Below are 19009 nucleotides of genomic sequence, written 5' to 3' on the forward strand. Positions count from 1 at the left end.
TTTTCTTTCGTTTTATTTAGTTATTTCTTAGTTGTTCTTTTAGTTTTTTTAGTTCGTTTCTTAGTTCGTTCTTTTTAGTTCGTTATTTCGTTATTTTTTATTTTTTATTTCGTTTTCGTTTCGTTCGTTATTCGTTTTTTTCGTTCGTTTCTTTCGTTTTTTCTTTCGTTTATTCGTTCGTTATTCTTCGTTTCGTTTTTTCGTTTTTTCTTCGTTTCTAGTTATTTATTTTATTTATATTCGTTTTTTTTTAGTTGTTCGTTATTAGTTAGTTAGTTAGTTAGTTAGTTAGATAGTAGACAGATATATTGATTGATTGGTAGTTCAGTTCTAATTCAGTTCTAGTTCAGTTCTATTTCAGTTCAAGTTTGGTTCTTGTTCACTTCTAGTTCAGTTCTAGTTTTGTTCTAGTTCAGCTTTAGTTCAGTTCTACTTCAGTTCTATTTCAAATCAGCTGCATTGATATAATTATGAAATTTTGTTTTATTTCTTGTAAATCTAGACCCGTTTAGATGAATACCGCCGTTTGGCCACAGTGGGCAATGCTTTAGGCATTGAAAACTATGTTCTCACTCCCGAGGAAACCCAGAAAGTATTCCCTCTATTGGATCCCAAATCTTTTATTGGTGCTTTATATTCACCCGGTGATGGTGTTGTAGATCCAGCCATGTTGTGTACCGCTTTAACGAGAGCAGCTAGTAAAAATGGCGGTAAAGTGATAGAGAATTGTTCAGTAGATGATTAGTGGTGGAAAATACGGGACGAGGTAAAAAGATAGTGGGTGTTTCAACCCCTTATGGCACCATTAAAACAAATACTGTAGTCAATGCCACCGGTGTTTGGGGTAGAGATTTGATAGAAAAACATGGCTCATTTTTGCCTTTAATACCCATGAAACATGCTTATATTTTATCGGAATCGATACCTGGTGTTAGGGGTTTGCCGAATATACGTGATCATGATTATTCCATATACTTTAGAATACAAGGTGATGCTATACAAATGGGTGGTTATGAACCTAATCCAATTTTATTGGATCCTGTAGCTAAAGATTTTCATTTCGGATTGTATGATTTGGATTGGTCGGTATTCGATGCTCATTTAAATGGTGCCGTTAAATTGTGTCCTTCTTATGGTGATTATGGTGTAAAGAGTACTGTTTGTGGTCCTGAGTCTTTTACACCAGATCATAAACCTTTAATGGGACCTGATACAGTTATTAGCGGTTTGTATCATAATTGTGGTTTTAATTCGGCTGGCATGATGTTTGGTGGCGGCTGTGGTGAACAAACTGCTTTGTGGGTCATCAATGGGAAACCAGATTTGCCCATGTTTGGATTTGATCTCAGACGTTTTACCGACAAACAGAGTCAGGCTACCCAATGGATTAATGAAAAGTCTCATGAAAGTTATGCCAAAAATTACAGTATGGTCTTTAAATACGATCAACCTATGGCTGGACGTGATTTCCAAAAAGATCCCCTACATGAAGATATGCTGTCCTATAATGCCTTTATGGAAGAGAAACAGGGATGGGAACGTCCCGGATTCTTTTTACAAAAACCTGCACCCGCATTACCCTACGATTGGTATGGCAGTTATGGCAATGAACGCCATAAGGATTGTGCTTATGAGAGTGTATTAGATGGAGATTTAAAATATGGCAGTTTTTCGGAACATCACAATTTGGTAGGCATAACGATAGCTAGCTGGCAGCAGTAGCAATTATTGTTTAAATATTGTCAAACTAATTGTTTACTTTCTCTTGCATGTCTTACGTGGTGCGTGCCACATTTTATGATTTTATTGCCCGTATTGTGTTATTCTTACGCAAAATTGTGTGATATTTGCTTAACCACGGATTGCGGATGTTGTTTTCTTTTCTTCATTGCTTCGAACAAATGTACGACTGACATAACACAACTGTTTGCTACTGATGTTTGCTCTTCGTTGCTGTATGCTGTTGTTGTTAAATTTATTCCCTTGCCATCATCATACGTATTGTTTGTAGATTGGTGAAGAGGCCATGGCATGCCGTAACAATGCTGTGGTATTTAATATGAGCTATTTTTGTAAACTCTATTTGGAAGGACCCGATGCCCAAAAGGCCGCCGATTGGATATTTTCGGCGAATACTAATCGCGATGTTAAAAAGTAAGTTTTCTTTAATTAGTTTTTTTTTATAAATCTAAGTACAATTGTACTTAAAAAGTAAAGCTTGACTTCATTGTTTAGAGCAACAATGTCAAGGTGTTAAGATCATTCAACTGTAGATATTTTCTTTGTATTTTAAGTTCATCATCATTATCATATTTTATAATTTAAGTTGCCATCTAATTATTTTGGGGGATTTTTCTGCGTGTTTGTTTTCAGTTTTTGGAATTTTAATTTTTTGTAATTAAGTTTATTTGAATTAATTTGTAAATATTTTTTTCGCTATTACACTGTGAGGAAACAACTGTATTTGAGTTGAATGTCTAAATCGATTCTAGTTATATCTCAGTTCAATTCCATTTCAGTTCTAGATAAGTTCTAATTCAGCTAATGTTCAGTTCTAGTTCAGTTCTAGTTCAGTACAGTTCAGTTTTAGTTCAGTTCTAGATCAGTTCTAGTTCGGTACTAGTTCAGTTCTAGTTCAGTTCTAGTTCAATTCTAGTTCAGTTCTAGTTCAGTTCTAGTTCAGTTCTAGTTCAGTTCTAGTTCAATTCTAGTTCAGTTCTAGTTCAGTTCTAGTTCAGTTCTAGTTCAGTTCTAGTTCAGTTCTAGTTCAGTTCTAGTTCAGTTCTAGTTCAGTTCTAGTTCAGTTCTAGTTCAGTTCTAGTTCAGTTCTAGTTCAGTTCTAGTTCAGTTCTAGTTCAGTTCTAGTTCAGTTCTAGTTCAGTTCTAGTTCAGTTCTAGTTCAGTTCTAGTTCAGTTCTAGTTCAGTTCTAGTTCAGTTCTAGATCAGTTCTAGATCAGTTCTAGTTCGGTTCTAGTTCAGTTCTAGTTCAGTTCTAGTTCAGTTCTAGTTCAGTTCTAGTTCAGTTCTAGTTCAGTTCTAGTTCAGTTCTAGTTCAGTTCTAGTTCAGTTCTAGTTCAGTTCTAGTTCAGTTCTAGTTCAGTTCTAGTTCAGTTCTAGTTCAGTTCTAGTTCAGTTCTAGTTCAGTTCTAGTTCAGTTCTAGTTCAGTTCTAGTTCAGTTCTAGTTCAGTTCTAGTTCAGTTCTAGTTCAGTTCTAGTTCAGTTCTAGTTCAGTTCTAGTTCAGTTCTAGTTCAGTTCTAGTTCAGTTCTAGTTCAGTTCTAGTTCAGTTCTAGTTCAGTACAGTTCAGTTTTAGTTCTAGTTCAGTTCTAGATCAGTTCTAGTTCGGTTCTAGTTCAGTTCTAGTTCAGTTCTAGTTCAGTTCTAGTACAGTTCTAGTTCAGTTCTAGTTCAGTTCTAGTTCAGTTCTACTTCAGTTCTAGTTCAGTTCTACTTCAGTTCTAGTTCAGTTCTAGTTCAGTTCTAGTTCAGTTCTAGTTCAGTTCTAGTTCAGTTCTAGTTCAGTTCTAGTTCAGTTCTAGTTCAGTTCTAGTTCAGTTCTAGTTCAGTTCTAGTTCAGTTCTAGTTCAGTTCTAGTTCAGTTCTAGTTCAGTTCTAGTTCAGTTCTAGTTCAGTTCTAGTTCAGTTCTAGTTCAGTTCTAGTTCAGTTCTAGTTCAGTTCTAGTTCAGTTCTAGTTCAGTTCTAGTTCAGTTCTAGTTCAGTTCTAGTTCAGTTCTAGTTCAGTTCTAGTTCAGTTCTAGTTCAGTTCTAGTTCAGTTCTAGATCAGTTCTAGTTCGGTTCTAGTTCAGTTCTAGTTCAGTTCTAGTTCAGTTCTAGTTCAGTTCTAGTACAGTTCTAGTTCAGTTCTAGTTCAGTTCTAGTTCAGTTCTAGTTCAGTTCTAGTTCAGTTCTAGTTCAGTTCTAGTTCAGTTCTAGTTCAGTTCTAGTTCAGTTCTAGTTCAGTTCTAGTTCAGTTCTAGTTCAGTTCTAGTTCAGTTCTAGTTCAGTTCTAGTTCAGTTCTAGTTCTAGTTCAGTTCTAGTTCAGTTCAGTTCTAGTTCAGTTCTAGTTCAGTTCTAGTTCAGTTCTAGTTCAGTTCTAGTTCAGTTCTAGTTCAGTTCTAGTTCAGTTCTAGTTCAGTTCTAGTTCAGTTCTAGTTCAGTTCTAGGTCAGTTCTAGTTCAGTTCTAGTTCAGTTTCTAGTTCAGTTCTAGTCAGTTCTAGTTCAGTTTCTAGTTCAGTTCTAGTTCAGTTCTAGTTCAGTTTCTAGTTCAGTTCTAGTCAGTTCTAGTTCAGTTTAGTTCAGTTCTAGTTCAGTTCAGGTTCTAGTTCAGTTCTAGTTCAGTTCTAGTTCAGTTCTAGTTCAGTTCTAGTTCAGTTCTAGTTCAGTTCTAGTTCAGTTCTAGTTCAGTTCTAGTTCAGTTCTAGTTCAGTTCTAGTTCAGTTCTAGTTCTAGTTCAGTTCGTCTAGTCTAGTTCAGTTCTAGTTCAGTTCTAGTTCAGTTCTAGTTCCGTTCTAGTTCAGTTCTAGGTTCTAGTTCAGTTCTAGTTCAGTTCTAGTTCAGTTCTAGTTCAGTTCTAGTTCAGTTCTAGTTCTAGTTCAGTTCTAGTTCAGTTCAGTTCTAGTTCAGTTCTAGTTCAGTTCTAGTTCAGTTCTAGTTCAGTTCTAGTTCAGTTCTAGTTCAGTTCTAGTTCAGTTCTAGTTCAGTTCTAGTTCAGTTCTAGTTCAGTTCTAGTTCAGTTCTAGTTCAGTTCTAGTTCAGTTCTAGTTCAGTTCTAGTTCAGTTCTAGTTCAGTTCTAGTTCAGTTCTAGTTCAGTTCTAGTTCAGTTCTAGTTCAGTTTTAGTTCAGTTTTTAGTTCAGTTCTAGTTCAGTTCTAGTTCAGTTCTAGTTCAGTTCTAGTTCAGTTCTAGTTCAGTTCTAGTTCAGTTCTAGTTCAGTTCTAGTTCAGTTCTAGTTCAGTTCTAGTTCAGTTTTAGCTCTAGTTACGAGACTTGAAATCATCGTCATTTTTACAAAATTAAATAAATTTCATTAAGTCATTATTCAATGAAGAGATTCCGTGAGTAGCAGATCATCACATGTTCCGACCTTCAAGGATAAATCAATTTCATACGTGTATTATTTCTTATTTCAGAACCGTTTATACCTGCGCTCTTAACAATTCGGGCGGCGTAGAAGCCGATGTTACCATATCACGATTAAACTCCGGCTCTGGAGCTCCTCATGATCCGAAATTTGAAGGTCAAGGCTATTATATTGTAGCAGGTGGCGCCTCAGCATACTACACATATACCATGATGGTGGATGAAATTCGCAAACAAGGTTTCAATTGTACGGTGCGTGATGTAACCGCTGACCTGGGTGTTATTTCCATACAAGGACCTAAGTCCAGAGATATTTTACAAAACATAGTGCAATGCGAACTCAGCGATGAGAATGTGGCGCCAAATGGCACAGTATTAACCCAATGTGCGGGATATGATGTACGTTTATTACGTGTTAGTTTTGTAGGAGAACTAGGCTATGAATTGCATGTACCCAAAGAGTATTGTTCCCAGGTCTATAGGGCTTTAATGAAGGCGGGCGAACCACAACAATTAAGAAATGCTGGATATCGTGCTTTATACTCGTTGAGTAGTGAAAAGGGTTATCATTTGTGGAGTTTTGATTTGAGACCCGATGATACCCCCTTGGAGGCGGGTTTGGGTTTTACCTGCCGTAAACAGGGTGTTTACAAGGGCAAAGAGGCCATTGATAAACAACGCAAAGAAGGCATTAAGAAACGTTTGGTATATTTAACTTTGGATGGACAAGTACCCATTTGGGGTTTGGAAGGTGTTTATAGAAATGGCCAACCTGTGGGTTTCTTACGTAGAGCAGAGTATGCCTATTATTTGGGCAAGCCTTTGGGACAAACTTATATACAAAGAACAGATGGTGAAAAAATCGATAATGAATATATTAAAACGGGTGAATATGAAATCGATGTTCTGGGAAAACGTTATAAAGCCAAATGTCATTTGAGAAGTCCTTTCGATCCCGAGGGCAAACGTGTATTAGGTAACTATTAACTTAAGTTTAAAAAAAAAATAAGATAAAATAAAAGAAATAAAGTTGTATTTTATTTTTATTTTAAAATATATACATATAATACAAATATTTATTTCATATTTTTTAATGACCTGCAAAGTCTCTTAGAAAACAAACTGGGTGCATTTTGAATATTCTAGGAACTCAACTCAAACCACAACTAAAGTAGTATTAGTAGTAGTGTTTTAAAAGAGACAAAACAATAAAATCATAAAGAGGTAGACCAATGTGTTAAGTGTTTGACACTAAATATTAATTATCCTGCAGTGCAAGGCTCATCTCCGTTTGTGTTACTTTGAAAATGACCTTCACACTAAAAGACAAGGACAGCCATATTTAAAATACATAATAGTTATTAAATGATCTTAAAAAATACTTGAGAACATTTTAATTAATCACTAAACTCTAAGTACAACTTAAGGTTTTCTTAAGGGTTTTTTAGTTAAAATGTATAAAAATTCTTTTACTAGCATTTTGAGGAAGAGGAGACACTATGTCTGGTGTGTTTGGGATTGTAATTGTTGTTTTTTTTTTGTTATAAAATATATGACTTAATTAATAATAATTGTTTTGTTGTGAAAATTATAAGTGTGTTTGTGTTATTTCTAAGAATTAGGGTTTCATATTGCAGCACCAGACAATAAGTCGCCTAGAATTATTACAAGTGCTTTTTTGGGCAGGAGTTTATTACATATTAACTAAAGGCGTATTTGTTTTGTCATTGCATCATACGTTGTTTCTTCGTATTCATACGTTTATCCTCTCACATTTATTTCGAACTTATGTGACCGAATACAATGTGGCCTCTGAGGCATTTGTGGAATGGGTATTTAGATATTCCTCTATAGTTTCCTCTAATGTTTTCTGAAACTTAAACATATCACGCATTTTATTATTTAAACGACAAACAACACCAGCTGATGATATATTCCAATTCCAGCAGATCATATCACAGTTTAATACTTTTAAATCATCTCGTAATGAAACGATATTCTGTAATGAAAGTATTATCGTTTTATTATTAAAATTTGGGAGACATATTTTTGTAAACTACTTACCGCCGCTACTGTATAATCAATGCTGTTAATTTCCTGGCCATTGACTACAATCAAACGTATACCATCTTTTTGATGGAAATTAACAAATTCGACCACATTTTCCTTCAGATATTCGGCTGAGGCAAAGTCCAGCTTTTGCTTAACATCAACCATACCAAATTCATAGTCCAATAACTGGAAAAATATAGAATAGTTCTAGTTCAATATACAAATAATTTAAAAATAAGTAAATTTAGTCGGTTTCTCCGCCCTTACAATGCACTAAAAGCCTTCTCGGAAGAATAACCGACTTTAACTAATGCTCACAACATAAATAACTAGTTTTGGGTCTATTCAGTTAGCTGAATTAGTATCTTTTTAACAGTTAAGTTAGAATTTTACGTTAACTACTTTTATATATATATTATTTGATATATTCAGCTAGCTGAATTAGTATTTTTTAAGCAGTTTATATAGAATTTTACGTTAACATTGTTAGCTCTATTCTACTAAACTTTAACTTTATTCAGCTTGCTGAATTGTCATTTTTAAATCTTAAATAGTTTTTGGTAATTTCAGCCAACTGAATTAGTTTTTTACAGCTTAGTTTTTTTCGGCGTTTTTATTTTATTCAGTTTGCTGAACAATTGTTTCCTAAAATAATAATTATAATCACGACATTAACCATATTCAGCTTGCTGAATAAATTTTTTAAAACAATATTTTAAATTTTTATATATGATTTATATCTTTTTGATGATATTCAGCAAGCTGAATATAACTTTTAAAAATCATGTATGATTAATTTTACTTTTTCAAACTCATTAAAATTATTTTTGTTATATTCAGCTAACAATTTTTGTTGAAAATTTTAAAAATTCTTACATCTACCAACTTATAGACAAGTTTTTATGGATATTTAGCTTGCTGAATTATATCCTTGAAAATAATTTCTTAAGAATTTGCTTTTACTAACTCGTTCTTAGCTTTCTAAACATATTAAGCTAGCTGAATAAGATTTTTTGAATAAAATGTTGTGAATTCTTAGATTAAACAGGATTTTCTTGGTTTTCAGCCAGCTGAATTAACTTTTAAGAATAAGTTTACTTATAATATGCAATCGAAATTTTCAAAAATTTTCGAATAATTTCTCTTTTTATAGAAAATTTTTGAAAATTTCTCTTTTTATAGAAAATTTTTGAAAATTTCTCTTTTTATAGAAAATTTTTGAAAATTTCTCTTTTTATAGAAAATTTTTGAAAATTTCTCTTTTTATAGAAAATTTTTGAAAATTTCTCTTTTTATAGAAAATTTTTGAAAATTTCTTTTTTTATAGAAAATTTTTGAAAATTTCTTTTTTTTATAGAAAATTTCTCATTTTTTAGAAAATTTTTTAAAATTTTATAGAAAATTTTTGAAAATTTCTTTTTTTATAGAAAATTTTTGAAAATTTCTTTTTGTTATAGAAAATTTCTCATTTTTTAGAAAATTTTTTAAAATTTCTCTTTTTATAGAAAATTTTCGAAAATTTCTCATTTTATAGAAAATTTTTTAAAAATTCTCTTTTTATAGAAAATTTTGGAAAATTTCTCTTTTTATAGAAAATTTATGAAAATTTCTTTTTTTATAGAAAATTTTTGAAAATTTCTTTTTTTTATAGAAAATTTTTGAAAATTTCTTTTTTTTTTATAGACAATTTTTGAAAATATCTTTTTTTTATAGAACATTTTTGAAAATTTCTCTTTTTATAGAAAATTTTCAAAAATTTCTCTTATTATAGAAAATTTTTGAAAATTTCTCTTATTATAGAAAATTTTTGAAAATTTCTCTTATTATAGAAAATTTTTGAAAATTTCTCTTATTATAGAAAATTTCTTTTTTTATAGAAAATTTTTGAAAATTTCTTTTTTTATAGAAAATTTTTGAAAATTTCTCATTTTTTAAAAATTTTTTGAAAATTTCTCATTTTTTAGAAATTTTTTGAAAATTTCTCTTTTTATAGAAAATTTTTGAAAATGTCTCTTTTTATAGAAAATTTTCGAATTTTCTTTCTACAGAACATTTTCGAAAATTTTTTCTCTTTTTATAGAACATTTTCGAACAAGTTATCTTTTTTTATACGAATTTATGAAAAAGTTCTCTTTATAGAAACTTTTCTTCGAAAATTTCTTTTGTTATAGAAACTTTTCGAAAAATGTCTCTTTTACCTTATAGGTATATAACCATATCTGGGGTCTAGCACTACTATATAGAATATAAGAAAGATTGGCAGCAATACCACATAAGATACCATATTCCAAACTCCAAAATAGGCAAACAAATAGAGTAACCAAAAATGGTACGAAATCCTTCTCTGAAATGCAAAAATAGAAAGTATTAGACATTAAACAATTTCATAAGTATGATTATCCATATTACTCTTTGATCTCCAAGTATCACGTATTTTCTCCACTTCCACCAGGGATATCATAGCAGCGATGATAATGGCCGACAGAGTAGCTTTAGGTATATAATAGAAGGTTTTTGTTAAAAAGGCTAAAGCCATTAATACCAAACCTCCAGTTACCAAACCACCCAAAGTTGTCTTTACACCACTGGCATTATTAACTGCAGTTCGGGTAAATGAGCCTGTGACAGGCATCGAAGAAACAAAACTACCCATTATATTACACATACCCAAAGCAATCATTTCCTGTGAGGCATCCACAATTCGGCCCTTAGCTGGAAATAACAATTTTCAATCATTACTTTGTGTTAAGAAATTTCCATTATTTAAATACTTACAAAATGCTTTAGCTATAGCTACCACTTCCAAAATAGACACCAACGGTATGGAAGCAAAAGAAGCACCCACTGTATTCATCATTTCCTTTAAGGTTACTTCGGTTCCATTGATAATAGCACCAGATAATGGTACCTTAAATGGCGGCAAACCGGCTGTAACATTACCGGTTACTCTAAAAGGTTGTGAACCATCACGACTTAAGATATAAGCCAAGAAAGTACCAATTATAACAGCCATTGAATTGCGAGACAAAGAAACATATTTCCAAAAGGTACGATTACCAAAGGGTATATCTTTGACTTTCTAAAATTTTTAAAATTCTTAAAATAAATCTATAAAATCTTTATTAGTTTCAAAACATACCTTCATAACCAACAGGAAGGCTAAGGTAACTAAACCCAATGTAGCATCATTCCAGCCTATGTCATTCAGATGAGTAAAGAAATGTTTCCACGCTGGTATCAAATCATTTGAAGGAGCTTTTATGCCGAAAATGTTATTAATTTGTGCGCTACCTATTGTTATGGCGGCCGCAGTGGTAAAACCTTTGAAAAGTTGGTTATGGGAGAGGATTTAAACAGATTAGTTAGTTTCTTTACTTTGCTTTAATAATGTCTTTACCTATAATAACGGGTATTGATATAAATCTTACTAGCACTCCCAGATTTAAAAGACCCAATGCTAGTACAATGCAACCAGCGAAGAAGGCAATCATAGCAGCATATTCTGGACTTATGGAAGCGTAGGGATGGACCATTAAAGCCATAATTGCAGTGGTGGCTAAGAAATGAAAGTTTTCAATTAAAACTATTCGAAGTAGATAGATAGATAGATAGATAGATAGATAGATAGATAGATAGATAGATAGATAGATAGATAGATAGATAGATAGATAGATAGATAGATAGATAGATAGATAGATAGATAGATAGATAGATAGATAGATAGATAGATAGATAGATAGATAGATAGATAGATAGATAGATAGATAGATAGATAGATAGATAGATAGATAGATAGATAGATAGATAGATAGATAGATAGATAGATAGATAGATAGATAGATAGATAGATAGATAGATAGATAGATAGATAGATAGATAGATAGATAGATAGATAGATAGATAGATAGATAGATAGATAGATAGATAGATAGATAGATAGATAGATAGATAGATAGATAGATAGATAGATAGATAGATAGATAGATAGATAGATAGATAGATAGATAGATAGATAGATAGATAGATAGATAGATAGATAGATAGATAGATAGATAGATAGATAGATAGATAGATAGATAGATAGATAGATAGATAGATAGATAGATAGATAGATAGATAGATAGATAGATAGATAGATAGATAGATAGATAGATAGATAGATAGATAGATAGATAGATAGATAGATAGATAGATAGATAGATAGATAGATAGATAGATAGATAGATAGATAGATAGATAGATAGATAGATAGATAGATAGATAGATAGATAGATAGATAGATAGATAGATAGATAGATAGATAGATAGATAGATAGATAGATAGATAGATAGATAGATAGATAGATAGATAGATAGATAGATAGATAGATAGATAGATAGATAGATAGATAGATAGATAGATAGATAGATAAGAGTCCAAACAACATAATGATTAAAAATATATAAAACCCCATTCTAAATTAGTATTTTTCTCTCTCTTTTGTATCTTTTTTATGAAATTGGACAAAGCTTGTGTACAAACTAAGCCATCTTATTTTGATATTTATTTACAAAATAGTAATTTTTAATGTATTTAAAAACATAGGTTACGTTAAAAACTTGTATAGACAAAAATTTTCTCTGCAAAAAAAAACGCTTATTTTAGCGAAACACGTGTAGCATTGAAGATGAAACCAAAAATAGTGACGTTATAAAAACATAACGTCCGGTTTAACGGGGAATTACTCATACATACTAAAAACCACCAAAAAACCTAATATTTGGCCTCTAACAAAGTAAAGAGTATAAACATAATTTACGCAATTCTGTTTTGTTTTTATACAAATTTAAAAAATAATGTGGTAAATTTACTTTTAAAAACAATGACTTGGCAATTATTTCTTTTTGTTTTAAAATTTTTTTAACTTACCTATAGTAACATCTTTACAGGAACCAAATATAATGTACATAAAAGAACCCATAAAAGCCGAATATAAACCATATTGTGGTTCCAGACCAGCCACTACACCATAGGCAATGCCTTGAGGTATCATGGTAAGACCAACCGTAAAACCGGCTATAAAATCTGATAATAGAAAACTTTTTTCATATTTTGGCAACCAAGAGATAATGGGAAATTTTCTCGATATTGAGCAGCAATCCTTGGCAGCAACTTTTAAGGCTGAGCCCACATTGGGCAATTTTTCTTTGTACAAATTTCCTGTGAATAAGAGAGAGAAGTTATTAATTAAAATTTAGGTTTATAATTTTGTTTAGTGTTTTTTTGTTTAATTTCTATAAATCTATAACATGATTTTGCAGTTTTTTTATTTGTTTTGGAAATAACCATGAAACTTTGATGTTTAACGATGCAAAAAAGAAACAATTATTTTTGTTAATATTAATTTAATGTTATTTAAGTACAAATTCCAAGCAAATTGGCAGTTCCAAACAGGTTATTTTAGAACCATTTTTTATAAATTTTTAATAAATTTCGGATTTATTTACTGTAGAACATTGTCTAGAAAAGTATATCTTTGACTCAGGGTTTTAAGATTTTAAAATTTTGATGGCCTGTGTAATTTTTAATATAAATATATATGTATGTATGTAAGAATGTGAATTGTGCTTTAATAATATTCTATCAGTTATCGGCCTGTAAGAAAAAATAAATAAAATATTTAACAAAATATTATCTTTTTAATAAGATATAGAACAAAAAATTCGAAGTAGGGTTAATTAACTCAAAGATATCTGTGGCCTTCGAAATTTTGATTTCAAATCGATACCACTACCACAAAAATACTGTTCTTTTCAAAATTTTACATTTGGAAATTTATAAAGTCTAAATTCTAACACAAATTTAATAGGTAACTCGATTTTCGGAAATTTTGCAAATAAAGAACTCATAATAGGATGTGTGCAATTTGTTAAACTATATTTAACCACATATTTTAATTTAAACAAATTTAAATTACTATCAAAAATAGTCACGTACTTAAGCTTTTTTACCAAATAAACTCAAACAACCTAATATGCCACCATCTTAATGATGCTCACACACCTAACACGGCAAACTTGTTGAATTATTTAATTAACTGTTTTTAGCAAAAGACAACAACAACAACTTAAACAATAATAAAAAAGTTATTTGGTTTTGTTATAGGAAACTCTCAAATGGATTTTTAATTTGTTTAAATCTTTATTTAAAGTTTGCTAAACTTTTTTTTAGAATTTGTTTTCACTACTAATACATACGTATAAAATTATAATTTTTTGTGACGTTTCAGTGGGAAGTGTACATGTCAAATACTTTATATTTAGTGAAAAATATTTAAATAATTTATTTTTAAATAAATAAGTTATAGTTACATTATAATTAAACATCAAGAATTTTAATTATATATTGTATATGAATAATTAAAAAATGTTTAAAAAGACCAGAGAGACACGGGGAAGGGCGGGAGAGAAAGGAAACCGAGGAAGACCGAGAAGAAAGAGGGGAAAAGGGGGCAAAGCGAGCGAGCGAGCGAGCGAGCGAGCGAGCGAGCGAGCGAGCGAGCGAGCGAGCGAGCGAGCGAGCGAGCGAGCCGAACGAGCGAACGAGCGAACGAGCGAGCGAGCAGCGAGCGAGAGCGAGCGAGAGCGAGCGAGCGAGCGAGCGAGCGAGCGAGCGAGCGAGCGAGCGAGCGAGAGAGCGAGCGAGCGAGCGAGCGAGAGAGCGAGCGAGCAGCGAGCGAGCGAGCGAGCGAGCGAGCGAGGCGAGCGAGGAGCGGGAGCGAGGAGCGAGCGAGCGAGCGAGCGAGCGAGCGAGCGAGAGAGCGAGCGAGCGAGCGAGAGCGAGCGAGCGAGCGAGCGAGCGAGCGAGCGAGCGAGCGAGCGAGCGAGCGAGCGAGCGAGAGAGCGAGAGCGAGCGAGCGAGAGAGCGAGCGAGCGAGCGAGCGAGCGAGAGCGAGCGAGCGAGCGAGCGAGCGAGCGAGCGAGCGAGCGAGCGAGCGAGCGAGCGAGCGAGCGAGCGAGACGAGCGAGCAGCGAGAGCGAGCGAGCGAGCGAGAGAGCGAACGAGCGAGCAGCGAGCGAGCGAGAGAGCGAGCGCGAGCGAGCGAAGCCAGCGAGCGAGCGAGCGAGCGAGAGCGAGAGCGAGCGAGCGAGAGCAGCGAGCGAGCGAGCGAGCGATCGAGCGAGCGAGCGATCAGCGAGCGAGAGCGAGCGAGCGAGCGAGCGAGCGATCGATAGCGAGCGAGCGAGCGAGCGAGCTAGCGAGCGAGCTAGCGACCGATCGCGAGCGAAGCGAGCGAGCGAGCGAGCTAGCAGCGAGCGATCTATCTATCTATCTATCTATCTATCTATCTAATCTATCTATCTATCTATATCTATCTATCTATCTATCTATCTATCTATCTATCTACCTATCTACTATTTAAAACAGGAGTTCAAGTGGAACATTCTTTATTTATTTTATAACTAATCACAATGTAAAGAGCTGCGTCCATCATTGCGGACCCGGTTCAACTAGTTATAAACAAAACCTTTAAGTACTTATTACTTAACAAAATGTATTGTTCAGTTTTCTAACTGAACGGAAGCTTAAAATTATTAAAAACAAAGTAATGATGTTATTTATTATTAATATTTTCCCAAACCATTAATTTAGTTTCCAAAAAAAAAAATTTTAAAACGAACATAATATTTATAATAAAACACGTGTGATAACTAAGTACTTTTATCTGCCAAGGTACTATAATTATCTTAAAAAATAGTGGGAACAGCTAACAATATATTTTTTATATAAATTAAATCAACTAATAATTTAATGTTGTTGAGCTATTAAAAAAAATATAATTTATAATCCATGGTATCTTTGTTATAAATATTAAAAGTAAATTTTGCAACATACATATTTATTTTTTCAAATTACAAAAAAAAAACTCTTGGTAACAGGAAATTTATGACGGTTTCCTGTTGGTAATTTTAAAAATAAACAAAATTTTGAGATTCAGCTCATGACACTATGGGCCCATTTACGACTACTTTTTGAACATAAATAATCAAGATATTTTTTAGTGAAGATAGGAAATGTTCGTGGTTAAATAAATGTTACTTCTATTGTGATTTAAGGGATTCAGAAGCAATGAATTGTTGTCCTTAAAAAAACATCCCTTCTATTACAATTTCCAAGTACATAGTAAAATCTACTATAAATCCCTTGAGGATTAGAGCCTAAGCTTCAAATATACACTACTAATCAGATACATATGTATGTAAATGTTTAAATTTCTTCATTAATTTAAATAAAAGCAAAAGTATTTGGTTCAAATTAAGTTTTCTTTTTCTTAGCTGCCACACTTTAAACAAACAGTATTTCCAAAATCATTTCATTCATTATCTTGTCATTTTTAAGTAATCACGCCCACTTATACAAATTTATGAATAAATCAAATGTCCGCTTTATGATTTAGACCCTAATTCGATATTCAGGTCACATTTTATGATTTTAATTCATACATACTACATCAATAAATACAATAAACATTTTTTTTCGCAACAAAAACTATATAAAGATGAACCTGGCTATGACGAATTAAATGTTATATTATAACAAGTAAAAATGTTATTCATATTGGATATTTTCTTATAGATATAAAATGTCTTTTATGATGAATTTGATCGAATTATACAGAATTTTAAAGGCTGATTAATTTCTTAGAACAAATAATACTTTTTAAACGATTTATTGACATTTTACTGATTTTCTTCAAAAGAGCTTGTATGAGGTATATGACAAATTATGGACCAATAATCTTTGAATCTGGTTCTTATAAAATCAAGAACCGATGTTACCCATTTTCAATACCATAGGAATCTTATCAATATATAATGTTTGAGTTCAATCGCGTTTTCAACCGCCAGACAGACGGGGGGACAAGGATTTTATGCTCTGAGTACTACTTAGAAAGTTATGATAACATAACTCAATTGAAAGCACTCCTTTAAATTCTTGCTGGATATGAGTACAATGTTTTAGAGTTCTTTTAAATAATAATTAAACTAAAAAGTGTCTATCATGTTTATAAAATTTTACAAGCTATAAATTTTACATCACTTTTATGATATTTGAAATTTTTATTTATCTTAAGTAAAGCAATTCTCACTAGAGTTCTTATTAAATTATAAATTTTAAAATAATTTTGCACCCTTCACTATAATAATATACAAAATCATGAATATCGGATTCTGGTAGAATGAATATTTGTAAGACTAAACTTTGTGGTACTTTTTGTTCTTCAACTGGTACTTTTTTAAACTTATTTAATATAAAACCTAGAAAGCTATAAAGGTGGACTTTCTGATACTTCTTCGTTTTCCAAGTAGTATTTTTTATAGGTCTAGAACTACTCTACTAGATTTATAAAGCACACCAAGTCATATGTTGAGTAAATTTTAACTGTCACACAGTGTAATCCTTTAACTTTTCAAATAACTTCAGACATTTTGTTATGTAGCATTTTTTAAAAAATTTGAAATTTAACGTTATTTTTAAACACAGCAAACACGATTATTTAAATTAATTTATTATAAATATATTTAAATTTTAAAACATGTATTAACTCGTTGCATATTATTATAGATACATATTATTATAATTTTGTAATATGACACGTTTTATTAATAAATTTAATTCAATTTATAAGATTGCAATTGCAATTACATCCGTTGCTTTTTTTCACTCGATAACATTTTAAATATTTTGTAAACGGCAGCCGCCTTCAATACGTCACACTGTTCCTAACCTAATACAATTGTTTTGTTTTTGCTTTATTATTGTAAACAAAACAAATAGCATGTAATTTCTTTTAGTATTTTATAAAAACAACAAGTGTTTTTCATTTCTTTCACAAATTCTTTTCTTTTTCCTAAAAATTTACAATATTTTATTACTAACCATCAATATCCGTTGATGTACTAGTATTTACACTTGTTCTCTGCATTATAAGGGATTTACATTAAAAACTATTTTTCTTTAAATAAAAACTTTAATAAATACGAAAAAATTTTAACTTTTATAAAGTCACGTATAGAGTAGTAACGTTTCAGTTCCCAGATCAACGACAACTAAAAATTTGCACAAGGAAACATAGTAGTTAAATAAATGGGTATTGAAATTTTTTTAAAAAATCGACGCGCTAGTTGTAAAACACAATAAATAGTTGCTGTGTTAGACGATAACAATGTTAGTTAACAGTTCGCTAGTTGGTTATAAATGATTTACGACAGTGGCAACAAACACCCCATAAAGTTGCTGCGAACCGTGGAGTTTATTAAATAATTTGTTTTATTTGCAATTTTTTATTAAAATTTAGGAACCAAATCTGAACAGCACATTGATGAATTGTTTACTAACACTTTATATTACTCTTTCTTTGTCTTTCTCTCTCTCTCTCTCTCTGTATTTTGTGTTTTTGTCATCTTTATTATTTTATTACTTTTTTCTGCCTGTTTGACGAGTTTTGCTTTTATTTTATAAAATATACTATAATTGTTCATGGGCTATTCACAGATTAGCGTTTACATATTTTTTTTTTATAAAAAAACGCTAGTCCCTAGAACAGACTACCTAGTCTAGCAGTCTGTAGTCTTAGCTCTAGTATAGACTGAAGTTTTGTATCTGTAACACACTATAGTCTAGTCTATAGTTTGTAGAACAATCTAGTCTATAGTCTGGACTATAGTCACTCTATAGTCTGGACTATAGTCACTCTATAGTCTGCACTATAGTCTGGTCTATAGTCTACACTATAGACTAGTATAAACTGATGTTTTGTCTCTGTAATACACTATAGACTAGTATATAGTTTTGAGCACAGTCTAGTATATAGTCTGGGCTATAGCCCAGTATTTAATGCAGACAATAGTCTGGTTTATATTGCAGACAATAGTCTAGTCTATAGTCCAGATTATAGTTTAGTCTATAATACAGACTATAGTCTAGTCTATAATACAGACTATAGTCAAGTCTATAGAGCAGACTATAGACTAGTCTATAATGCAGACTATAGACTAGTCTATAATGCAGACTATAGACTAGTCTATAGTGCAGACTATAGTCTAGTCTATAGGGAAGACTATAGTCTAGTCTATAGTGCAGACTATAGTCTAGTCCATAGTGCAGACTATAGTCTAGTCTATAGTGCAGACTATAGTCTAGTCTATAGTGCAGACTATAGTCTAGTCTATAGTGCAGACTATAGTCTAGTCTATAGTGCAGACTATAATCTAGTCTATAGTGCAGACTATAGTCTAGTCTATAATACAGACTATAGTCTAGTCTATAGTGCAGACTATAGTCTAGTCTATAATACAGACTATAGTCTAGTCTATAGTGCAGACTATAGTCTAGTCTATAGTGCAGACTATAGTCTAGTCTATAGTGCAGACTATAGTCTAGTCTATAGTGCAGACTATAGTCTAGTCTATAATACAGACTATAGTCTAGTCTATAGTGCAGACTATAGTCTAGTCTATAGTGCAGACTATAGTCTAGTCTATAGTGCAGACTATAGTCTAGTCTATAATACAGACTATAGTCTAGTCTATAGTGCAGACTATAGTCTAGTCTATAGTGCAGACTATAGTCTAGTCTATAATACAAACTATAGTCTAGTCTATAGTGCAGACTATAGTCAAGTCTGGAGTATATTATTGGACTACAGTTTAGTCTATTGTCTGGACTATAGTTTAGTCCGTAGTCTGGACTATTGTATGAAGTATAGTCTAGTCTTTAATTAAACTATGTTTCAGTATATTGTATGGACTATAGTATATAATTTGGACAATAGTGTAGTCTATTGTCTTCACTACAGTGTAGTGTCTAGGCTCGGCTATGTTCTAGTCT

At 31.9% G+C, this 19009-nt stretch overlaps 1 protein-coding gene and 1 pseudogene across 1 annotated transcript; one reads left to right on the top strand and one right to left on the bottom strand.

Moving 5' to 3' along the window:
• Window positions 1–502: 502 nt before the first annotated feature.
• On the top strand, window positions 503–6164 carry LOC119614758 (annotated as a pseudogene).
• Window positions 6165–6766: 602 nt separating this feature from the next.
• On the bottom strand, window positions 6767–17526 carry LOC119614759 (sodium-independent sulfate anion transporter-like). The gene is made up of 9 exons (XM_037970867.1): window positions 17060–17526; window positions 12047–12337; window positions 10535–10693; window positions 10277–10458; window positions 9913–10216; window positions 9547–9849; window positions 9336–9481; window positions 7150–7323; window positions 6767–7084 (listed from the first exon to the last, which is right to left on the bottom strand). Exons 1-9 carry the CDS (start codon window positions 17103–17105, stop codon window positions 6872–6874), a joined length of 1818 nt encoding a protein of 605 aa, XP_037826795.1. The 5' UTR covers window positions 17106–17526; the 3' UTR covers window positions 6767–6871.
• Between the last annotated feature and the right edge of the window lie 1483 nt (window positions 17527–19009).

The sequence above is a fragment of the Lucilia sericata genome, unplaced genomic scaffold (genome assembly GCF_015586225.1).
Source record: "Lucilia sericata isolate MDLA Ls3-8-SP2 unplaced genomic scaffold, ASM1558622v1 Contig003348F_arrow, whole genome shotgun sequence".
Classification (NCBI taxonomy): Eukaryota; Metazoa; Arthropoda; class Insecta; order Diptera; family Calliphoridae; genus Lucilia; species Lucilia sericata.

Bases quoted from the DNA above. Each gene is read 5' to 3' on its own strand.
- LOC119614759 (XM_037970867.1), bottom strand. From the start codon at position 17,105: ATGCAGAGAACAAGTGTAAATACTAGTACATCAACGGATATTGATG. The intron at 10,694-12,046 runs GTAAGTTAAAAA...TTCATTTCTTAG, and splicing joins CTGTAAAGATGTTACTATAG to CCACCACTGCAATTATGGCT. The intron at 9,482-9,546 runs GTAATATGGATA...TTTGCATTTCAG, and splicing joins TGATACTTGGAGATCAAAGA to AGAAGGATTTCGTACCATTT.